The sequence below is a fragment of the Grammomys surdaster genome, unplaced genomic scaffold (assembly GCF_004785775.1).
Source record: "Grammomys surdaster isolate TR1022 unplaced genomic scaffold, NIH_TR_1.0 100, whole genome shotgun sequence".
NCBI classification, from domain to species: domain Eukaryota; kingdom Metazoa; phylum Chordata; class Mammalia; order Rodentia; family Muridae; genus Grammomys; species Grammomys surdaster.
The window spans coordinates 5,842,244-5,858,940 of NW_021604579.1; the positions used below are offsets into that span (position 1 = coordinate 5,842,244).

At 41.7% G+C, this 16,697-nt stretch overlaps 1 protein-coding gene across 1 annotated transcript in view; it reads right to left on the reverse strand.

The window, feature by feature from the left end:
* Nucleotides 1–10,974: 10,974 nt before the first annotated feature.
* Atpaf1 (ATP synthase mitochondrial F1 complex assembly factor 1) overlaps nt 10,975–16,697 on the reverse strand; it is a 21,830-nt gene continuing 16,107 nt past the window's right edge. Inside the window, exon 9 of the mRNA XM_028786428.1 lies at nt 10,975–11,808. Coding sequence (XP_028642261.1) covers nt 11,614–11,808 — 195 coding nt within the window. The 3' untranslated portion in view covers nt 10,975–11,613. The remainder of the gene's footprint in view (nt 11,809–16,697) is intronic.

Here is a 16,697-nt window from a genome sequence, read left to right on the forward strand (position 1 = left end):
GAACATTAGTGACCATTATCAGGGAAGTGTGTGGCTCATACAAAAAGGTCCTTGAATGTCACTTAGTCCAATAATCTGGAAGTACTTGAGAACACTGAGGCACAGGGAAATATGGATTGTTCCAACGCTAAATCATTAAAAAAAAAACAAACCTTCAGTAAAACTTCTATATACTAGTGCTTGAGATGTGTTTTCTCATTTCTTCCTTTGGCAACCTGGGGAGTTTGTCTTTGCTTCAGAGGGAGGAATGGAGAAACAGGAAAGATACAGTTTTTCCTGCAGGGCCAGGACACTTGCATAAGGTCCCAAACTGTCCTGCAGTTCTCTCTGTGTCCTCCTGATGTCACTTTCAGGGGATGGAAATATTGTGTCAGCTGCAGCAATTTAGACAGTGATGGGGTTCACTTCTTAGTAGAGACCCGACTGTACCCCAGGAAGTCTGGATTCCATGACAAGCGTAGCCTGTAACTTCCTGCACTTGTTATCTGGCTTGTCACAAGGCAGCATGTGAGACTCTGCACAAAAACAGCTTGGGGAGTGTCCATATGTGTGAGAATTCTCTTCCAAGAGTTTTCCTGAATAGCCTCAGCTACCTAGAAACAGTCTCTTCTGTAGAAACCCTTTATACAGAGTTCTTGATGCTTTGCAGATGTGCCCCCATTGTCTTCCCTTTCATTCTGTAAACCCTTACAAGTGGGGTCTTATTTATTTTACACCCCCATGGAACACTGTGGTAACACTAAGGGCTATAAGGAACGTTCTGTCTTATGAAGCGTTTTCAGTATCTGGTCACTTCTGAGTCTTTCTACAATCTAGATATATGAATATTGACTTCAAAAGAGGAAATGACTTGGTTTAGAAGCACAGCCCAAAATGCACACCTGGGACTCAAGCTCAGTCAGTCACAGGGCCTGCGCTTGTGACCCTTCCCACCCAAGCATTTAGCAAATGCATTGCTTAGAGAGCTGTCTCAAATGACACACCAGGAGGTTGGAAAGAGGGCTAGACACTCCAGGAATGTTCTCTTGGGAAAGAAGATAAAACAGTCATCTGTGCCTAGGTCCATGCAATTAACAGAGTTAAGTACAACAGTCATCCTCAGTAACTTTGACCTTACTGAGATTCCTCCGCTCTTGATATCAAAATCTTCTGGGACAGATCATATTCTCACAACATACAAACGACACCCAAGGAAGAAAGCCATTTAGTGTGAGCTGAGGGCAGAAAGAAGAGAGATTGGAAGGAGGCCATGTATAGAAAGAAGACAGATAAGGTAGTATATAGAAGGCTACCTGAGGGTCACTAGCTTTCCAGAGGCAGGCTGCTTGCTTCTGGAAAGAAGGCGTCTAGTGAACTCCAAGAAACTCAGATCTTCTTTGACCTGGAGAGCAGTTTCCTCTCCTAGGAGCACCCAGAGAGCACAGCAGGCTGCTGCTCAGAGATTAACTGAAAACAAGAGATTTCAGCCAATCAACCCCAGCTCCAGTGGGGTGTGAGTTTTCCCAATGAGCTCTGAAGCTAAATTCCCATTAATCTCTTGACTTCTTCAGAGCTGCTGCCGGCTTTCCCTATGTCATCCCCCTCTGCTCACCACAGGCCAGGACAACTGCATACTGGACAGATGGAGAGCAGCAACCTGTACTGGCAACACCTAATTCACTCAGCCTCATGGGTCAGGTCCAAACCAACAGCAGCTACAGCTAATCCAGCATTTGGCTCCAGGGATCATGAGCCAGGGGACATTTCCACTCTCAAAGTCAAACAAGGAAAATATCTGGGCCCCATGGATTTGGAAAGGCCTCTGCTTTCCTCTCAGGCCACAGTGAGGTTCTCACCTAAGACTTCCTGGCAACAGTGTTTTTTTCTCTGCAAAACTTTCCTGAAGACAGACAATTATCAAATCTTTTTTATTAGTTCTCTGAAAACTTTGTACAACATATTTTTATCATATTCACCCCCCTTCCCCCAATTCCTCCTAGATCCACCACTCCTTTTCTACCCACTCAATATTGTGTCTTCCTTTTATTTTTAACTCATTAAATCCAGTTTGTGTTGCCCATGGACTCTTGGATGTGTAGCCTTCAACTGGAGAGCAGCTGACCTACCATGGACCACATCCTTAAAGAAAACTGACTCTCCCTCTCCCAGGAGCTATCATTTGCCAAAAGTTCCTCAGCTAGGTATGGAATTTGTATCCTTTTCCTGTCTCCATGCTTGGGTTTTGTCTGGCTTGAGTTTGTACAGATCTTGTGCATGCTGTAATAGCTGCTGGGTCAGAATGATTGCCTTTCTCTGCCAGCATTGTGCATAGCACCTTCCAATACTATGAAAGCTAGCCAACAGGGGTAAAGTTTCCATGTGAATGCCAGCTTGACTTCTCCATGTTCTATGACTCAAGTATGTGATATTTTCAGCAACAGAGTCTTACTGTCAAGCTCTGGAGGGTAACCAAGAACATTGGCTATAGTTTATACTCTTTTCGGGGGATGTCTATGCCACTAGCCAGGAACTCCAAAAGAATTAATCTGGCACTGAGATTTTTATGGGATTTCTATGGCTTCTAACAGGGGCTTTGTCATTATCCCATTATAGTGTTTCCACAGGGGGGATATATATATATACATATATATATATTTTTTTTTCCACAGAGGGGAGATATAATATATGTATAATATATACACATACATATATACATACATAAATACATTAATACATACATACATAAATATATACATACATATCTGATATATATATATATATATATATATATATATATATATATGCGCTAATGTTAGATAATAACCACACTTGTCTCATGCCAAAGAAGCTGGGAACCTGATTATTGCTTGGGTCCTGTTGGAATAGTCACATAGTGGCTATATTGTCCAGAGACGGACAATCTAGTAGTTGCTTAGTCCACTAAGATATGGGCCTCAGCAGTCCTAATCTAGCACTGAAAGCCAGGTTCCTGGAGAGCCATTGGCTCTTAATGATGGAAGCCTGCAAATGGAGGTTCTTGTATCAGCAAAGAAAACATCATAGCAACAAGAGAGTTAACTGATGACAGCAAGATGGAAGGCCAAGCAAAAGGCAAAGACTTCCTTCTGCCCATGTCCCCTTTGAACAATCTGGCCTGCTATGGCAGCTTATGAGCTGGAGTATCAGCTGAGCCATTAAGACAAATCTTTAGGCACAGCTTCTCAGGCAACTTTAACTTGTAGAAGGTGACGTTAAAAGCAGCCATCACAAACCTAGGCGTGGTAGTAGATGCCTTCAATCCCAGCACAGAGGCAGAGGCAGGAGGGTCTTTGTGAATTCAAGGCCAGCCTGGTGTGCATAGTGAGTTCCAGACAGCCAGGGCAACATAATCTGTCTCAAAAAAACCAACCAACCAACCAAACAAACAATAAAAAAAGCAACCATCACACTCAACACACAAACAGCTTACTTTAAAGCTGTAACTTTTTGTGGGTGAATACACAGACACATAAAATAAATACAATTTTTGTAAACAAAATATAATTCTCAGGTAAGCTACATATAAATATAAATAATGATATAAGCTTATATACCTTGGCCTCAAATTCCAGGTGTTAGTTCCTGATCCAGATGTTAGCTTGCTGGCTGTAGGGCTGCCTGCCTGCATTTTATTCCCTACCCTCTTGTTCTTACCTAAGTGTAGGCAGTGGGTCCAGCAGACTGGTGACTAATGATGCTAAAGCATGACCATAGCCCCTGTGATCTGAGTGTAACCTGTTCTTCCCCTCCAGCTTCTGAATCCAGCCTTAAGACTCCCCAGATTCTCAACATTTGCTCTTCATATGACCAGGGCTCAAGCTTTTCAAAATTCCCAGAAGAAGATTTACGAAAATGGCAACATTGTTCAGGAAAGAGCATAATAGACACATATGCTCCAAAAGCAGAAGTCTATATTCTAAAGGAAAGTCTACATTCCAGCAAACTCACCCCTCTATAGATACATGCACCTTGCACAAGTCAGAGACTCAGTCTAGCAGCTACGATTTTGCATGTTCATTAGTGTTAGGAGTTTTATATGTCCTGTTGTTTTATTATCTTTTAACTTTGGAGACAGGACTATTATTTTACTTATAGACAAGAACTCAAAGGCTCAGAGTGCATGGTTAGACAGCTAATGAGAGACAAAACTAGGGTTTTAATTTAGATCTGACTCAAAATTTACAATGTGGTCTCCTCAGTGTTTGCCTCTGTTAAATGGAAATTTAATATTACCCTTACTGTATTGCTGCAAAGATCAAATGAAGGGAAACAAGTTGTGGAAGCAAACATATCCAGTCTTTTGGAGTCATGTATGAAACGAGTCTCAGCAAACACCTATGCTTCCTCTTTCTTTATGTAATACCAGGGCAAAAATTAAGATGTCTGCTATCCTCCCCACTCCCACCCTGCCAACTGTCCCGAGACGGGATCACAGTGAGGAATGGTTGAAGAAATAAGAACAAAAGGTGGTGATGATGTCACATCATAAATGGTCTGGGGCCACAGTGAGCCACAAGTCAAAAGTGCCCAGCAGTAGTATTTTAAATTTAGTAGCAAATAAACTTTAATTCTCTGAGTGAGTTGGGATAAGGTCCAGACTCTCAGGTTGCCTACCTCTAAGGAGCTCTTGGAATTTCATGGACAATCTCTAAGGACTCTTAATGTTGAGATGTAATGAGCTAGGACAAGAAGCAGCCAGGCTGCTACTCTGAAAAGATTATCTGATTCCAAAGGCTTAGACATTATCTTTCCATTCTTCTAGCTTACCAGATCTAGAATTTTTTTTTTGCTTCTTATGATATAGCCCCTTGCCTTTATTTTTTACATGTAGGTTCTAGAAAGAATAAGCAAAATGGCCACTGTCTGAGACTGGGACATAATCAGGGATGCTTATAGACTCAGGTGGCTTGAGTTTAGTGAATTTATTCAGAATCTTTAGGATCTCATATCTCTCTGTAAGATTTCATGCTGGAACACAGAAATATAATTCCATCTCTAAAGGGTGTCATCTTTGTAATGGCTGAGCACGAAATGTTGGGGAAACAGGGCACATGACCCAGGCAGGGACAACAAGGGGAGAGTAGGACTTGGGGAAAGAAAGTAGAGATGCCAGGAAAGTGAGTCCTGACCTCACCTAGAGGTACAGTAGAACTGGTCCTGGTAGCATGGGCATAGATACTCCCCCAAACCTCCAACCCCTGCCCCAGGCATGAGAGCAGAACTTGCCCCAGTGGTGTGGGGTTTGAGCAAGCTGTCATGCTGACCAGCTCAGAAAACTCTCAGGCCCAGATCCAGAGCTCTGAATTGGCCCACCCCAACATCTATCCCATTAATGAACTGCTGTAGTGTGAGGGGCCAGTCCTACAGATCCAAAACTAGAAGATCTCCATGACAAAGGGCATCAACAGGATATCTGAGGAGTCCCAGTGAGGTTCCAGTGTTGACAGAGCAGCAGAAGCCTGGGGGCCTCAAACCAGAGCAAAGATTCATTGCAATGAAGTGTGGACAAAGGGCATCTACTCTGTGACACACTACAGTGTCCACAAGGAGAACTTTTTTTCTCTGTTGTAGGGAAGGTTGCAAGGGTAAAGGTCAGGTACGAGGGAAGGGGAAGATGAGTGGGATTGGGGTGCATGATATGAAATCCAGAAAGAACCAATACAAAGTTAAAAGGAAAAAAGAAGGTAGAGATGCTTTAGTGGAGGTTTGAAAGACACTTAGGGCCAGGTGGTGGTGGCGCACGCCTTTAATCCCAGCACTTGGGAGGCTGAGGCAGGTGGATTTCTGAGCTCGAGGCCAGCCTGGTCTACAGAATGAGTTCCAGGACAGCCAGGACTACGCAGAGAAACCCTGTCTCGAAAGACCAAAAAAACAAAAAAAAGAAAGACACTTAGGAAACAATTTAATGAAAGGAGTATAGGCATTTGTCTGATGACAAAAATAGTCAAAAAGACCAGGACAGAAGTAGGAAGTCAGAGCACAGTAATCAGGGAACGTCAAGAAAATGGCTGTTGCTAAGGAGTCTAGCAGGAGATGAGAGCTTGGAGTGTGGGGCCGTCAGATCTGGAAGCCCTAGTGAGTTGATCCTAAGGGACTTTGTCCTGAATGCTCTGAGGATCCTAGGAGGCTTGTTCGGGAAACAGTTTTTCTTAAAAGACATCCCAGTTTATTTATTTCTGTTTGCTTGTTTTCCTGCAAAGATAGATAGGCCTCTATATTCTTGAGGCTCAAACAGCCCTGAAGTAACCCTGTATGAATGGATGTGAGAAATGAGTCTGCTTAGCAGATACAACAAAGAAAAGCCGTAAGTCTGGAGCACGGACAGTCTTCTTTTCTGGGCATGGCTCCTGATGTAGGCACGTGCCTTTAAGTCACCTCTCCCCTGTGCCTGCAGTCTCTCTGTTAGCAGACAGGAATAATGCTGCTATACTAGCTGAACTGAAGGACCGACTGCTCCATGAGCATAAAGCAGAGCACCAGGAAAGCTGGCAGACATGTTTCTTTGGACTGGTTCTGCTACTATCCATGCCTTCTGGATAACTGAGCTTAGCTTACGCAGTATCTGGAGTGAGGTGATTGGAGGTTGCTCTCTTCTGAGCTGAAGGTGGGAGAGGGCAGGAGAGTATAGGAGAGTGGGCGGTACATCTGCCTGCTGAGGAGGTTCCTATTGATCTCATAGGTGAGACGAAGATAATCCATGTGAAGGAGTGTCTGGCATAGGATAAGGCTTCTGAAAATGTTAGTGGCTACTGTACACACTGTAAAGCAGAAGCCAGTTTTGGGCTCACAGGATCTTCTATTTTCTGCATGAAAAGTCCCCTTCCCTCTTTCCTTTGTGTTGTATGTATATATGCTTTATTAATATTTACCTGTTAATTTCTATTAGGCCATAAACTACAACCTTAGCAGGTACCATGCTCTAGCAAATTTTGTATTTTCTGCCACACCAGAAAGAGGCAAGCCCTCCCTACCCTTCTCTGATATGGTACTGGTCACTGCCTTGTATTGTTATTGTGCATGTCAGTGTCTTGCCTGAACTATGCTCAAGAGCAGGGACTAGACCTATGCCCAGAAACAAGCATGTTTATGTTTCAAAATCTTCACACCTGCTTTATTTTACCTGGTACTATCTCCCCAGCTCACATATCAAGTGACCTCTGTAGAGATGGCTTCCCTGGCCAGGAAGCCACTGCATTCACTCCCCTTATGTTTCATAGCTGGTGTCTGAGTTGAGATAATTTTACTTTCTTGTCTTTGTTATGGGAATATAAACTACTGAAGGCAGAGACCTCATTTATCCTGTCCACTGCTATATTCTCACTAAGTGTTCGGTATAAAAGCTGGCGCTTGGTAAGTGTAGTTGCCGAAACAAGGCTTTATCAAGTGTCTGGGGGAGTAGGCATCTGTCCTTCTCCTTCCAGACTGAACCAAAGGCCACTATCATAGGGAATGGCTCTACCTCCTAAATGAGCTGGTAGAGAAACAAGTCTGAATACTCTGAGAACAAGGCAAAGCAAGACCAGTTTCAGGCTCAAAATCAGAGGCAAGAAACAGGTGGTAGATGTATGGCCTGGGAGCAAGGGTCACACCTCATCCTCCCGTGTGCAGCACAAGACAGCAGTAGGTGCTGTGTGAACAGCTGCTGAGCTGTTATAGCTGAGGGCATGGGTCACTGGTAGAGTGCTTCCCTAACATGTGTTTAGTCCCAGGGTTTAATTCCTAGCACCAAAACAACTCTATTGTCTCACTACCTAAAAGAGAGAGAAGCCAGTAATTCCAGTAAAGGTGCATGTCTGTAATTCCACCACTTAGTAGGTGGATGCAGGCAGGATATCAAGGCTAGCTTTGGCCATATCATGAAGCCAGCCTGGGTTACATGAGACCATCTTGAACATCTGGAAAGTAGTGGGGCTGGAGAGATGGCTCAGCAGTTAAGAGCACGGGCTGTTCTTCTAAAGAACCTGGTTTGATTCCTAGCACCTACACAGTGGCTCACAAACATCTGGAACTCTACTTCCTGGGATCCAGCATCCTCTTTGGCCTTCACTGGCATGCAAACACACACAAACAGCCAAATACCCATACATATAAATACTTTCTAATAAATAAACTCAGGGTAGGGGAAAGAGAGAATGAGATGGGGGGGGCGCTTAAGTTCCAAATGTATCACTAGTTACTTTTGGGTCACTGTGAACAGACACCTACCTGACAGACAGCTTAAGCAAGGATTTATTTGGGCCCCTGCTTTCAGTAGGTATAGTCAGTCCATCATATCTCAGAAGGCCTGGCGAAGTTCATGCAGTGGAAAGTGGTAGCAAAGGCTTGTTCACATTGAGCTCTGGATCAGGAAACAGTAATCTTGAACTAAAGCTGGTATACAACCTTTAAGGCCTCTCAAAGGTTTCATACCCCCGCCCCCATAAACAGTGCTGCCAGCTGTGGACTACATGTTCAAACACGGGAGCTCTGGGGAAATTTACATTCAAACCACAACATTATGGGATTTAATAGAGAAATGCATAAGTCAATAAGAGTTTTTGGCTAAAATCTGTATCATTTATTTGTTCAACAATTGAATTTCTTCTGTGGTTCAGGTCGTCTCTGGCACTGAGAATAAAGATAAATCCTGACCCTCAAGGAGCTCACAGTCTAGTGGGGTAAACACACACAAATATAATACAGTGTTACTGGAGTACACTGGAACTATCAGGAACAATAGAAACTATCAGGAAGACAGAGAACAGGAATTTAAATCCTGTGTTAATGTCTGCAGGTGAGAAAGACCCATCTAGTGGACATTTTTATAAGGAAGAGATAAGGCAATGGTTTGCAAAGGCTCACTAATCACCTACATCAGAATTAGCTAGAACACATACTAAAATGAAGGTTCCCAGTGCTTTGTTCAGCACTGAGACACATTAATTCAGCAGGTCAGGGCCCTGGAACTGCATTTTAAAGCGCTCTTAAGTGATTCCACTGTATCTCAAGTTAAGAATCAGTGAGATAGGGTTTGTTGTTTAAACTGAAATGAAGAGTGATCTGTACATCTGAAACACTGACTTAACTTTCTTCCTGTCTGGTGCTGGGAACTGAACTCAGGGCCCAAGTTATATTCCTACTTCCTGTATTGGTCTTTACTGACGAAGAGAAGTAAAGAGGAGGAAGGGACTCAGCATGTACTAGACTCTATGGTACTCTGTATATAAGCTAACTGGAGACTCACGATAATCCTATGAGGTAGATATCATCCTCACGTTCAGAAGAAAAGTAAGACTTTTAAAAGATTTTTAAAAGTTTAAGTAATTAATCGTTAACAAGCTAATGAAAGTAATAGTGATATCTGAACCCAATTAATTCAATGAGCTTCAGAGCCTACCACTGTCTTAGAAACACCGTTCGGGGGTCAGGGAACCAATTTATATACTAACTGCTATGGTTTTCACTTATTATTTGCTAGATCTCTTTGGTAAAATAAATATGATCAACATTCAGATGGTACTTTCATCATGTCTGTTGTAATTACCTTCTTTGGCAAGATGGGACGGAAGGCAAAGCTGGGAAGAACTAGGACATCAGTAGCTAGTTCCCTCCGCCCCCCATCATGTTTCACTGTCTAGTAGAGGCATCATGAAAATGTTCTATGGCCAAGAATGGGGTCTATCTGGGGAGAAAAACAAACATAACTGGATACCCACAAAAGTAACCCTATCCAATGCCTAAGAGTCTTGAGACATATATCATCCAGAAATGCACTCTTGAGACCACGGTGGGTCTATAAGCTGTACTAGAAATCAACTCAACCTTTAGAAAAACCCAAAATATAGCACAGCTTCTTCAGTTAAACATCTGTTTCTTGCTCTAGAAAATAATGGATGGCACCCCTACTCTCTTAGTCACTGTTCTATTGCTGTGAAGAGACACCATGACCAAGGCCACTCTTTATTAAAAAAAAAAAAAAAAGCATTTAATTGGGGGCTAGCTTACTGTTTCAGAAGTGTGGTCCACTATCATCATGGCAGAAAGCATGGCAGCAGGCAGGAATGGTACTGGAAAAATAGTTGAGAGCTACATCCTGACCCACAAGCAGACATACACACAACACACACACACACACACACACACAGACACACAGACAGACAGACACACACACACACACACACACACACACATACACACACACACACGGCCTGGCGTAGACTTTAAAACCTCAAGCCTACCATTGAGGTCATTCTTTTTTGTTTGTTTTGTTTTTCGAGACAGGGTTTCTCTGTGTAGCCCTGGCTGTCCTGGAACTCACTCTGTAGACCAGGCTGGCCTCGAACTCAGAAATCTACCTGCCCCTGCCTCCCAAGTGCTGGGATTAAAGGCATGCGCCACCACTGCCCTGCTGGGGTCATTATTATTCAAACTACCACACCTACCTAAAAAGCTTTGGGATCGGCCTACCCTAAAAAAAAAAAAAAAATCTGTAATGAAGAACACACATAAAGTGAAAACACTACTTATATTTCCACTCACCGTATTTGGTGGCATCCAACGAGGTCAGGTAGGGATGGCAGACTAAGGTGGAGCACATTAGACCAAATAGCAGTGAGAATCGATGATGCTGGGGGACACCCGGGGCTTTGAGGTCATTAGGTTGGTATGGACCCACCATTCTTTCATTAGGTTGGTATGGACCCACCATTCTTTTTCACCAATGAACTTGGAGCCACAAAGTGATATATGTGTTTCTGGTGCTGGAGAATAACTTGCTTATTTCTGGTGTTTCAAGAAATCACCGAGCCCCAGGCTGAGTTCTGATAAAATGAACCCATGGCACCAGTGCCACCAACAGTACAAAGCTAGTTTCCACCATCATGTGTACTGCTACACTCCCTACACTCAATCTGGGGACATTTGCTTCCACACATTTTCATACAACGCTTATTTTTTTTTTAATCATGCCAATCTAGATTGATCTCCTTAGAAAAAGGTTTTATTTACACTGTAGTGATTCATCTGCTTCTCATAGGCAGTTTAACAGTATGCAGGCATTGTTACCTGTTTATTTAAGTATACCTGTAATTCACTGAGCTACACTAAAGGCAACCCTGGAGGGGCATCTACAAGTCTTTATTCTGATGAGAATAGCTGGTTGTATTAGAGTCTGGCCAGAGTTTTGGGTTATGCTTTTAGCCAGCTCACTGGTGCATGGAAAGAGTACATAAAGCCAATATCTCTAAGATCTTCAAGCGTATTGCTACAGTTTATGAAGACACAGAACTAAGAGCTATGAGGTCAAAATGACCAGAATGCAACTGCACTATTATACTAAATAAACCCAGCCAATAGTCTTGTGGATCCCTGAATATTCCTTGTTCCAATGGCCAGAAACACTGAAAAGGAATCCTTATGCTGAGAGGTATTATCAGAATATTTGTATATATTTGTTCCTGAATATCAAGTATTAGGGCGCATGTCCACAATCACTTCTTGCAGTAACTCTTTACAGACTGCTTGTTGCAGATGCTGAGCTCTGGAATTCAAGGGTGTGGGTGGGCTTCAGGCTATCCAGGACGGAGCCAACACTGTGAAGGGCCAATCCAGAGACCTCTAAGTTTTATCTTGGTTCTGGGTACATTTCAGTTCTGCTCCAAGTCCACTTTGCTCCAGTTCGGCGATGACAGACATATATTTGAACTCATTTGGTCTGAAGTTAAAGGTCTCTACTAGCCCATAGATCTCCTTCCGATCAGTGGCGTAGAAGAGCTGAACCTGACTGGCGATGCACTGTGCCTCCGCAACACTCTGCAAGGCAATGAGAGCAGTGAGGCACTCCCTGCACAGGCCGAAGCTCTGTGCTGGAGTCACTGTTCTGGGAAGCTTCCCTGACTCCTGACCTCTCATGTCTTGGTTAGATGTTCCTTCCCCGTAACCAAGGCATCTTGTTTACCACTGTCAGCACCTTCTCTTATATTTGTTATCTTTTTGGTCTGGATCCTTTAATATAAAATCCTCAAAGATACAGAGATCATGACTTGCTTTATGTTCCAATACATAGTGATATAATGTTTGCTAAGCAAGTTAGTCCAAATGTTCACAGTTTCTCTATTTAGTTCTTAAATAACCATCACATACATCCCAGGAAGAGGGGCATGCGTTACCTAGCTCTAAGAATAAGTTTGCCAAGTACTAAGTTCTTCACTAATTAGACACACTTGAATACAACCTGTTATCTTGTTATTGATAGCACACCAGTCAGAAAATCAGTGGCAAAGCCAGTTGTGATGATTATAAAACGGCCACAATTATGGCCCTTCCTCCTTTGGTAGAGTTCAATCTCTATTCCTAGTGTGAGGCTGTAAGTAATGAGTTGCTTCTAGCAATTAGACTATGGTGAAATGATTGAGAAGGGCTCTTGTTATTGGAACATACAAGAATATATCTTGAGTCACTTGTTCTGGGGAAAGCTGGCATATCATGAGGACATTCAAGTAGCCCTAAGAAGAGCCAATGTGTTCAAGAAACAAGTGAACCCTTAAGCCCAGTCAGTCTTCAGATGACTGTAGTCCTAGTGACATCTTGTCAGCAACCTCATGACACTGGAGCCAGGACCACCTGGCTAAGCTGCTCTTGAGTTCCTGTTCCACAGGAACTGTGAGACAGTGCTTGTCATTGTAATCCATGACAGCATGGAACAATCTGTTACGCAACCATTTATAATCATGTCCAAGGTACAGAAAGTGCACTGTAAGGAAATGGTGAACAACATGACAGGAGGGTGTGTAGGGGAATGCACAGGCAATATCCTCAGAACCTAATGGAAGAATTAACTGAGGCCAGTGATGGCTCAGTTGGTAAACGCACTTGCCTTAAACCTGAGCTTGATCCCTGGAGCACAAATAAAGATGGAGAGAACTGACTCCACAAAGTTGTCCTCTGATCTCCATACACATGTGTTGTGGTTACAATTCCTCCCCATCATATGCACATACACATACAATAATAGTAAATGAAATGAAAGGAAAAAACACTTAACTGAAAGAAACCATAGTCTATGGTTCTAACTGGCCAGAAATATTTATCTATTATTACCATGCTTATACAGACAAAAGCACCCCACTCAAATATAGGGAAAAAAATCACTTAAAAAATGACTGCCCAAAATATGTTATGTGGGTCAGGACTTACTTCTGTGGAAAAAGGACTTGCCTTAACAAACACAAGGCCTAAGTTGAATTCTTAGTATTGGAAGAAAAAAAAAGTATGCCATATCTAGCTATAAAATAATATGGATAAGTTTATAAAAACCATGGACTGTGCTTTCTGTCTTTGTATGCTATACTTTTTTCTACAGAGCATTCATTTAAACCTTTTATTTTTTAAATTGGGGCTGGAGAGGTGGGCTCAGTAGTTAAGAGCATGCATTACTTTTGTAAGAGTACCTGAGTTCAATTTCCAGCATCCATGTCAAGTGGCTCAAGCCACATGTAACTCTAGCTCTCGGGATAGCCTGTGCCTCTGGCCACTGAGAACACTTGCACTCACATGCACATACTCACATTCAGGCCTACATATATACATATGACTAAAAATAATAAAGCAAATCTTTTAAAATTCATTTTTCCTCATGAATTTATTATGTGTATATGCATGCTAGCGGGTGTGCTGTGGCTCATACAATAGAGGTCAGAGAACAAGTTCCAGGAGGTAGTTCTTTTCTCCTACCGTGTGGGTCCTAGGGACTAAACTCAGGTCATTAGGCTTGGTGATGGGTACCTTTATCTGCTGAGCCATGTGTATTGGGATCTCACAGTCAATGTGGTTTATACAAGGCAAATGCATTGTCTGGTATGTCATCAAATGTTATAAAGCCAAAACAACAACAATAAACAAATACCCCCTCCAAAACCCTGATGATACTAAAAATGCACCAGTTTGAGACTATCTGAGTGAAGTGGTGAAACAGAACAAGCCAAGAAAAAGTTTCCTGTGATCTACCTCTAGGGCTCACTTAAGCACAGCCAGACCCCATGTCTAAGTGCTCAGCACAGTCTCTGTGTCATATTTCCATGTGACACAGAGAACAGACTCTGCTATCAGTAATGACGTCCTCTCCCAGTCATGTCCGAGATATCTACACTGTGTTCATTATTTTACCTTCCTAGTTCACTCTCAACTCTAACAATCTGCAGCTGAAGTTCACTGTTCTTGGTGTCTTATCTTTTCACTTCCCTCTTTACCCAGCTTTATTCTCTGGTCTTGGCCCCTCGGTTACATTATTATACCAAATGGCTGACTACAGTTAAGTCTGTGCTTATAGCTACACAAAATTCTCTTTTCTATTTCCTTAGACTGTGCTTTGCAAATACTTTCTATAAACAGTAAACATTTTAGGCTCTGGGAAGGGGGGCATAGAGTCTCAAACTACTCAACTCTATTATAGAACTAAAGCAGTCATAAGTAATATGTAAATAAATCTTAATTTATAGACCCTAAAATTTGAATTTAATACTTTCAAATACCATGAAATACTATTTTTTTTGTGGTTCTTTCCCTCTTAATCATTTATAATTCATGGGTCTTACAAAAACAAGATGTGGGTTAGATCCAGCTCACAGGCTGTGCTTCCTAGACAACAATCTCATACTTCCTTTTTATCTGTCCCTTTTTGGCTTTTTTGAGACAGGGTTTCTCTGTATTATCCTTGGATGTCCTGGGTCTTGATTTTTAGATCCACCTGTCTCTTCCTCCCAAGTGCTGGGATTAAAGGTGTACACCACCATGCTTGGCGTACTATCTCTTTTTGACTCAAATATCTAACCCCATGTTTTCATGTTTCCTCAGAGCTGATGGCTTTTCTTTTCATTAAACAAACAAACAAACAAACAAACAAAACTTGGCGAGAACTTCTACAAGCTGCCATTTAACTCTATTCATCTAACTATACTAGACTTACGTCCTCATGTCCCGACTTTTCTCCTGGCAAAAGATCAAGTCCTCATTTCCAGATTTGCTCACCCAGAATATTATTTCTTTACTTTCCCCCTACCATATATTTCCATATTATTTATTCAATATTTAAAATAAAAGATATCCTTGTTCCCATGTCTATCCTCCATCCAACACTCTACTTTCCTTCTCTTGAAAGAGTTAATGTTTACTCTTTCTAATTTCTCTTCCTATCTTTCTTAAATTTAATCATGCTTATAATTACACCATTCCTCTTAGACTGTTCTTATAAGAGTCCCCAGATATTTCCATGTCTGTAAATCTTGTAAAATTTCAGCCTTTTATTTCATTTGCCCTATAAGCAAGTTAGAGTTGGCCAACTAAACACTCCCTGTTGCTCAGAACATTTTATTTTCGTTTCCAGGCATCTGACCAGCTTAACAACCCCAACCACCCCCACCCAATATCACAATGGTTTTTCTTACTTTTCTTTGCTGATGTTTCTTCATCTCTTTAGGACTTAGTTTTCTTACATCTTTTCTCTTCTGCACCCTCATTTATTTTCTTGGTATTTCATTCAATCCATAGCTTTAAATACAACCTACATACTACAGCTTTTCTGAATTCCAGGTTCATGTATCTAACTGACTACATTACATGGATAGCTAAAAGATATATCAGATTTAATAGTTCAAAAGTGAGGTCTTGATTTTCCTCCCCAAACTATTATTTCTGTAGCCTATATCTAAGTAAATGGCAAATACATATTATAAATAAGATTCTGGATCATTGACTTCCAGTTGAATGTCACATAGGAATAGTTTAGGAAGTAGAGTCCCTACTGTGTTGCAGTCTGGAGTCTACTGTTACTGTGAAACAGTAACCCAGTGAAACCATTTCTTTCTCTCTATGCAGCTGGTAAAAGTCAAAGGAGAAACATAAGACGGTGTTGTAATGGAGGAAGAGGCTTTAAAGTGCCCAGTCTTCTGAGGCTATACAATCTCTGTCAGTCAGATGGAACTGAAATAAGCAAGCCTTGGAGAGAACTAAAACTGTCTCTGGTGCCTGGACACACAGGAAAACAATGGGCATCATCAGTTATGGGCATGTGGCTGATGTTCTATCCTAGTGATTCAACTGGAAAAGGAGGAAAGGAAATTTCATGGAGGATGTTATACACCACGAACAGTGGAGAGGAAGATAAAGACACAACTATTACTCTAGACTCTGAGCTCATCCCACACTTCATAAGTCACCTATGTGTCCATAATTTTACTTGAAATCTCCAGGGCCAGATGTGTCTTGGTTTTAGTATTACTGGATTTTTAAAAGGTATATGTGAAGATAATATGTAACTATGTGTTATGATCCATAGTCAAACACATTAATACTTCCTTATAAAATGTGCAATAGTTTATATCAAATGAGTATACTGACTCATTTGATATAAAGTGACCTCATCTCACTTTAAATGAAAATTTAGCTCTAAAAGAGTTTAAGGCAGGTAAACTGTAGTGATCAAATGAGAATGAAACTATTTTCAGCATTAGCCATGGTGGCGCACACTTTCAATCCCAGCACTCGGACAGAGGCAGGTAGATCTCTATGAGTTTGAGGCCAACCTGGTCTACTTAACAAGTTCCAGGCTAGCTAGGGCTACATAGTGAGTCCCTGTCCAAAATAATAAAATAAAATAAAATAAAATAAAATAAAATAAAATAAAATAAAATAAAATAAAATAAAAT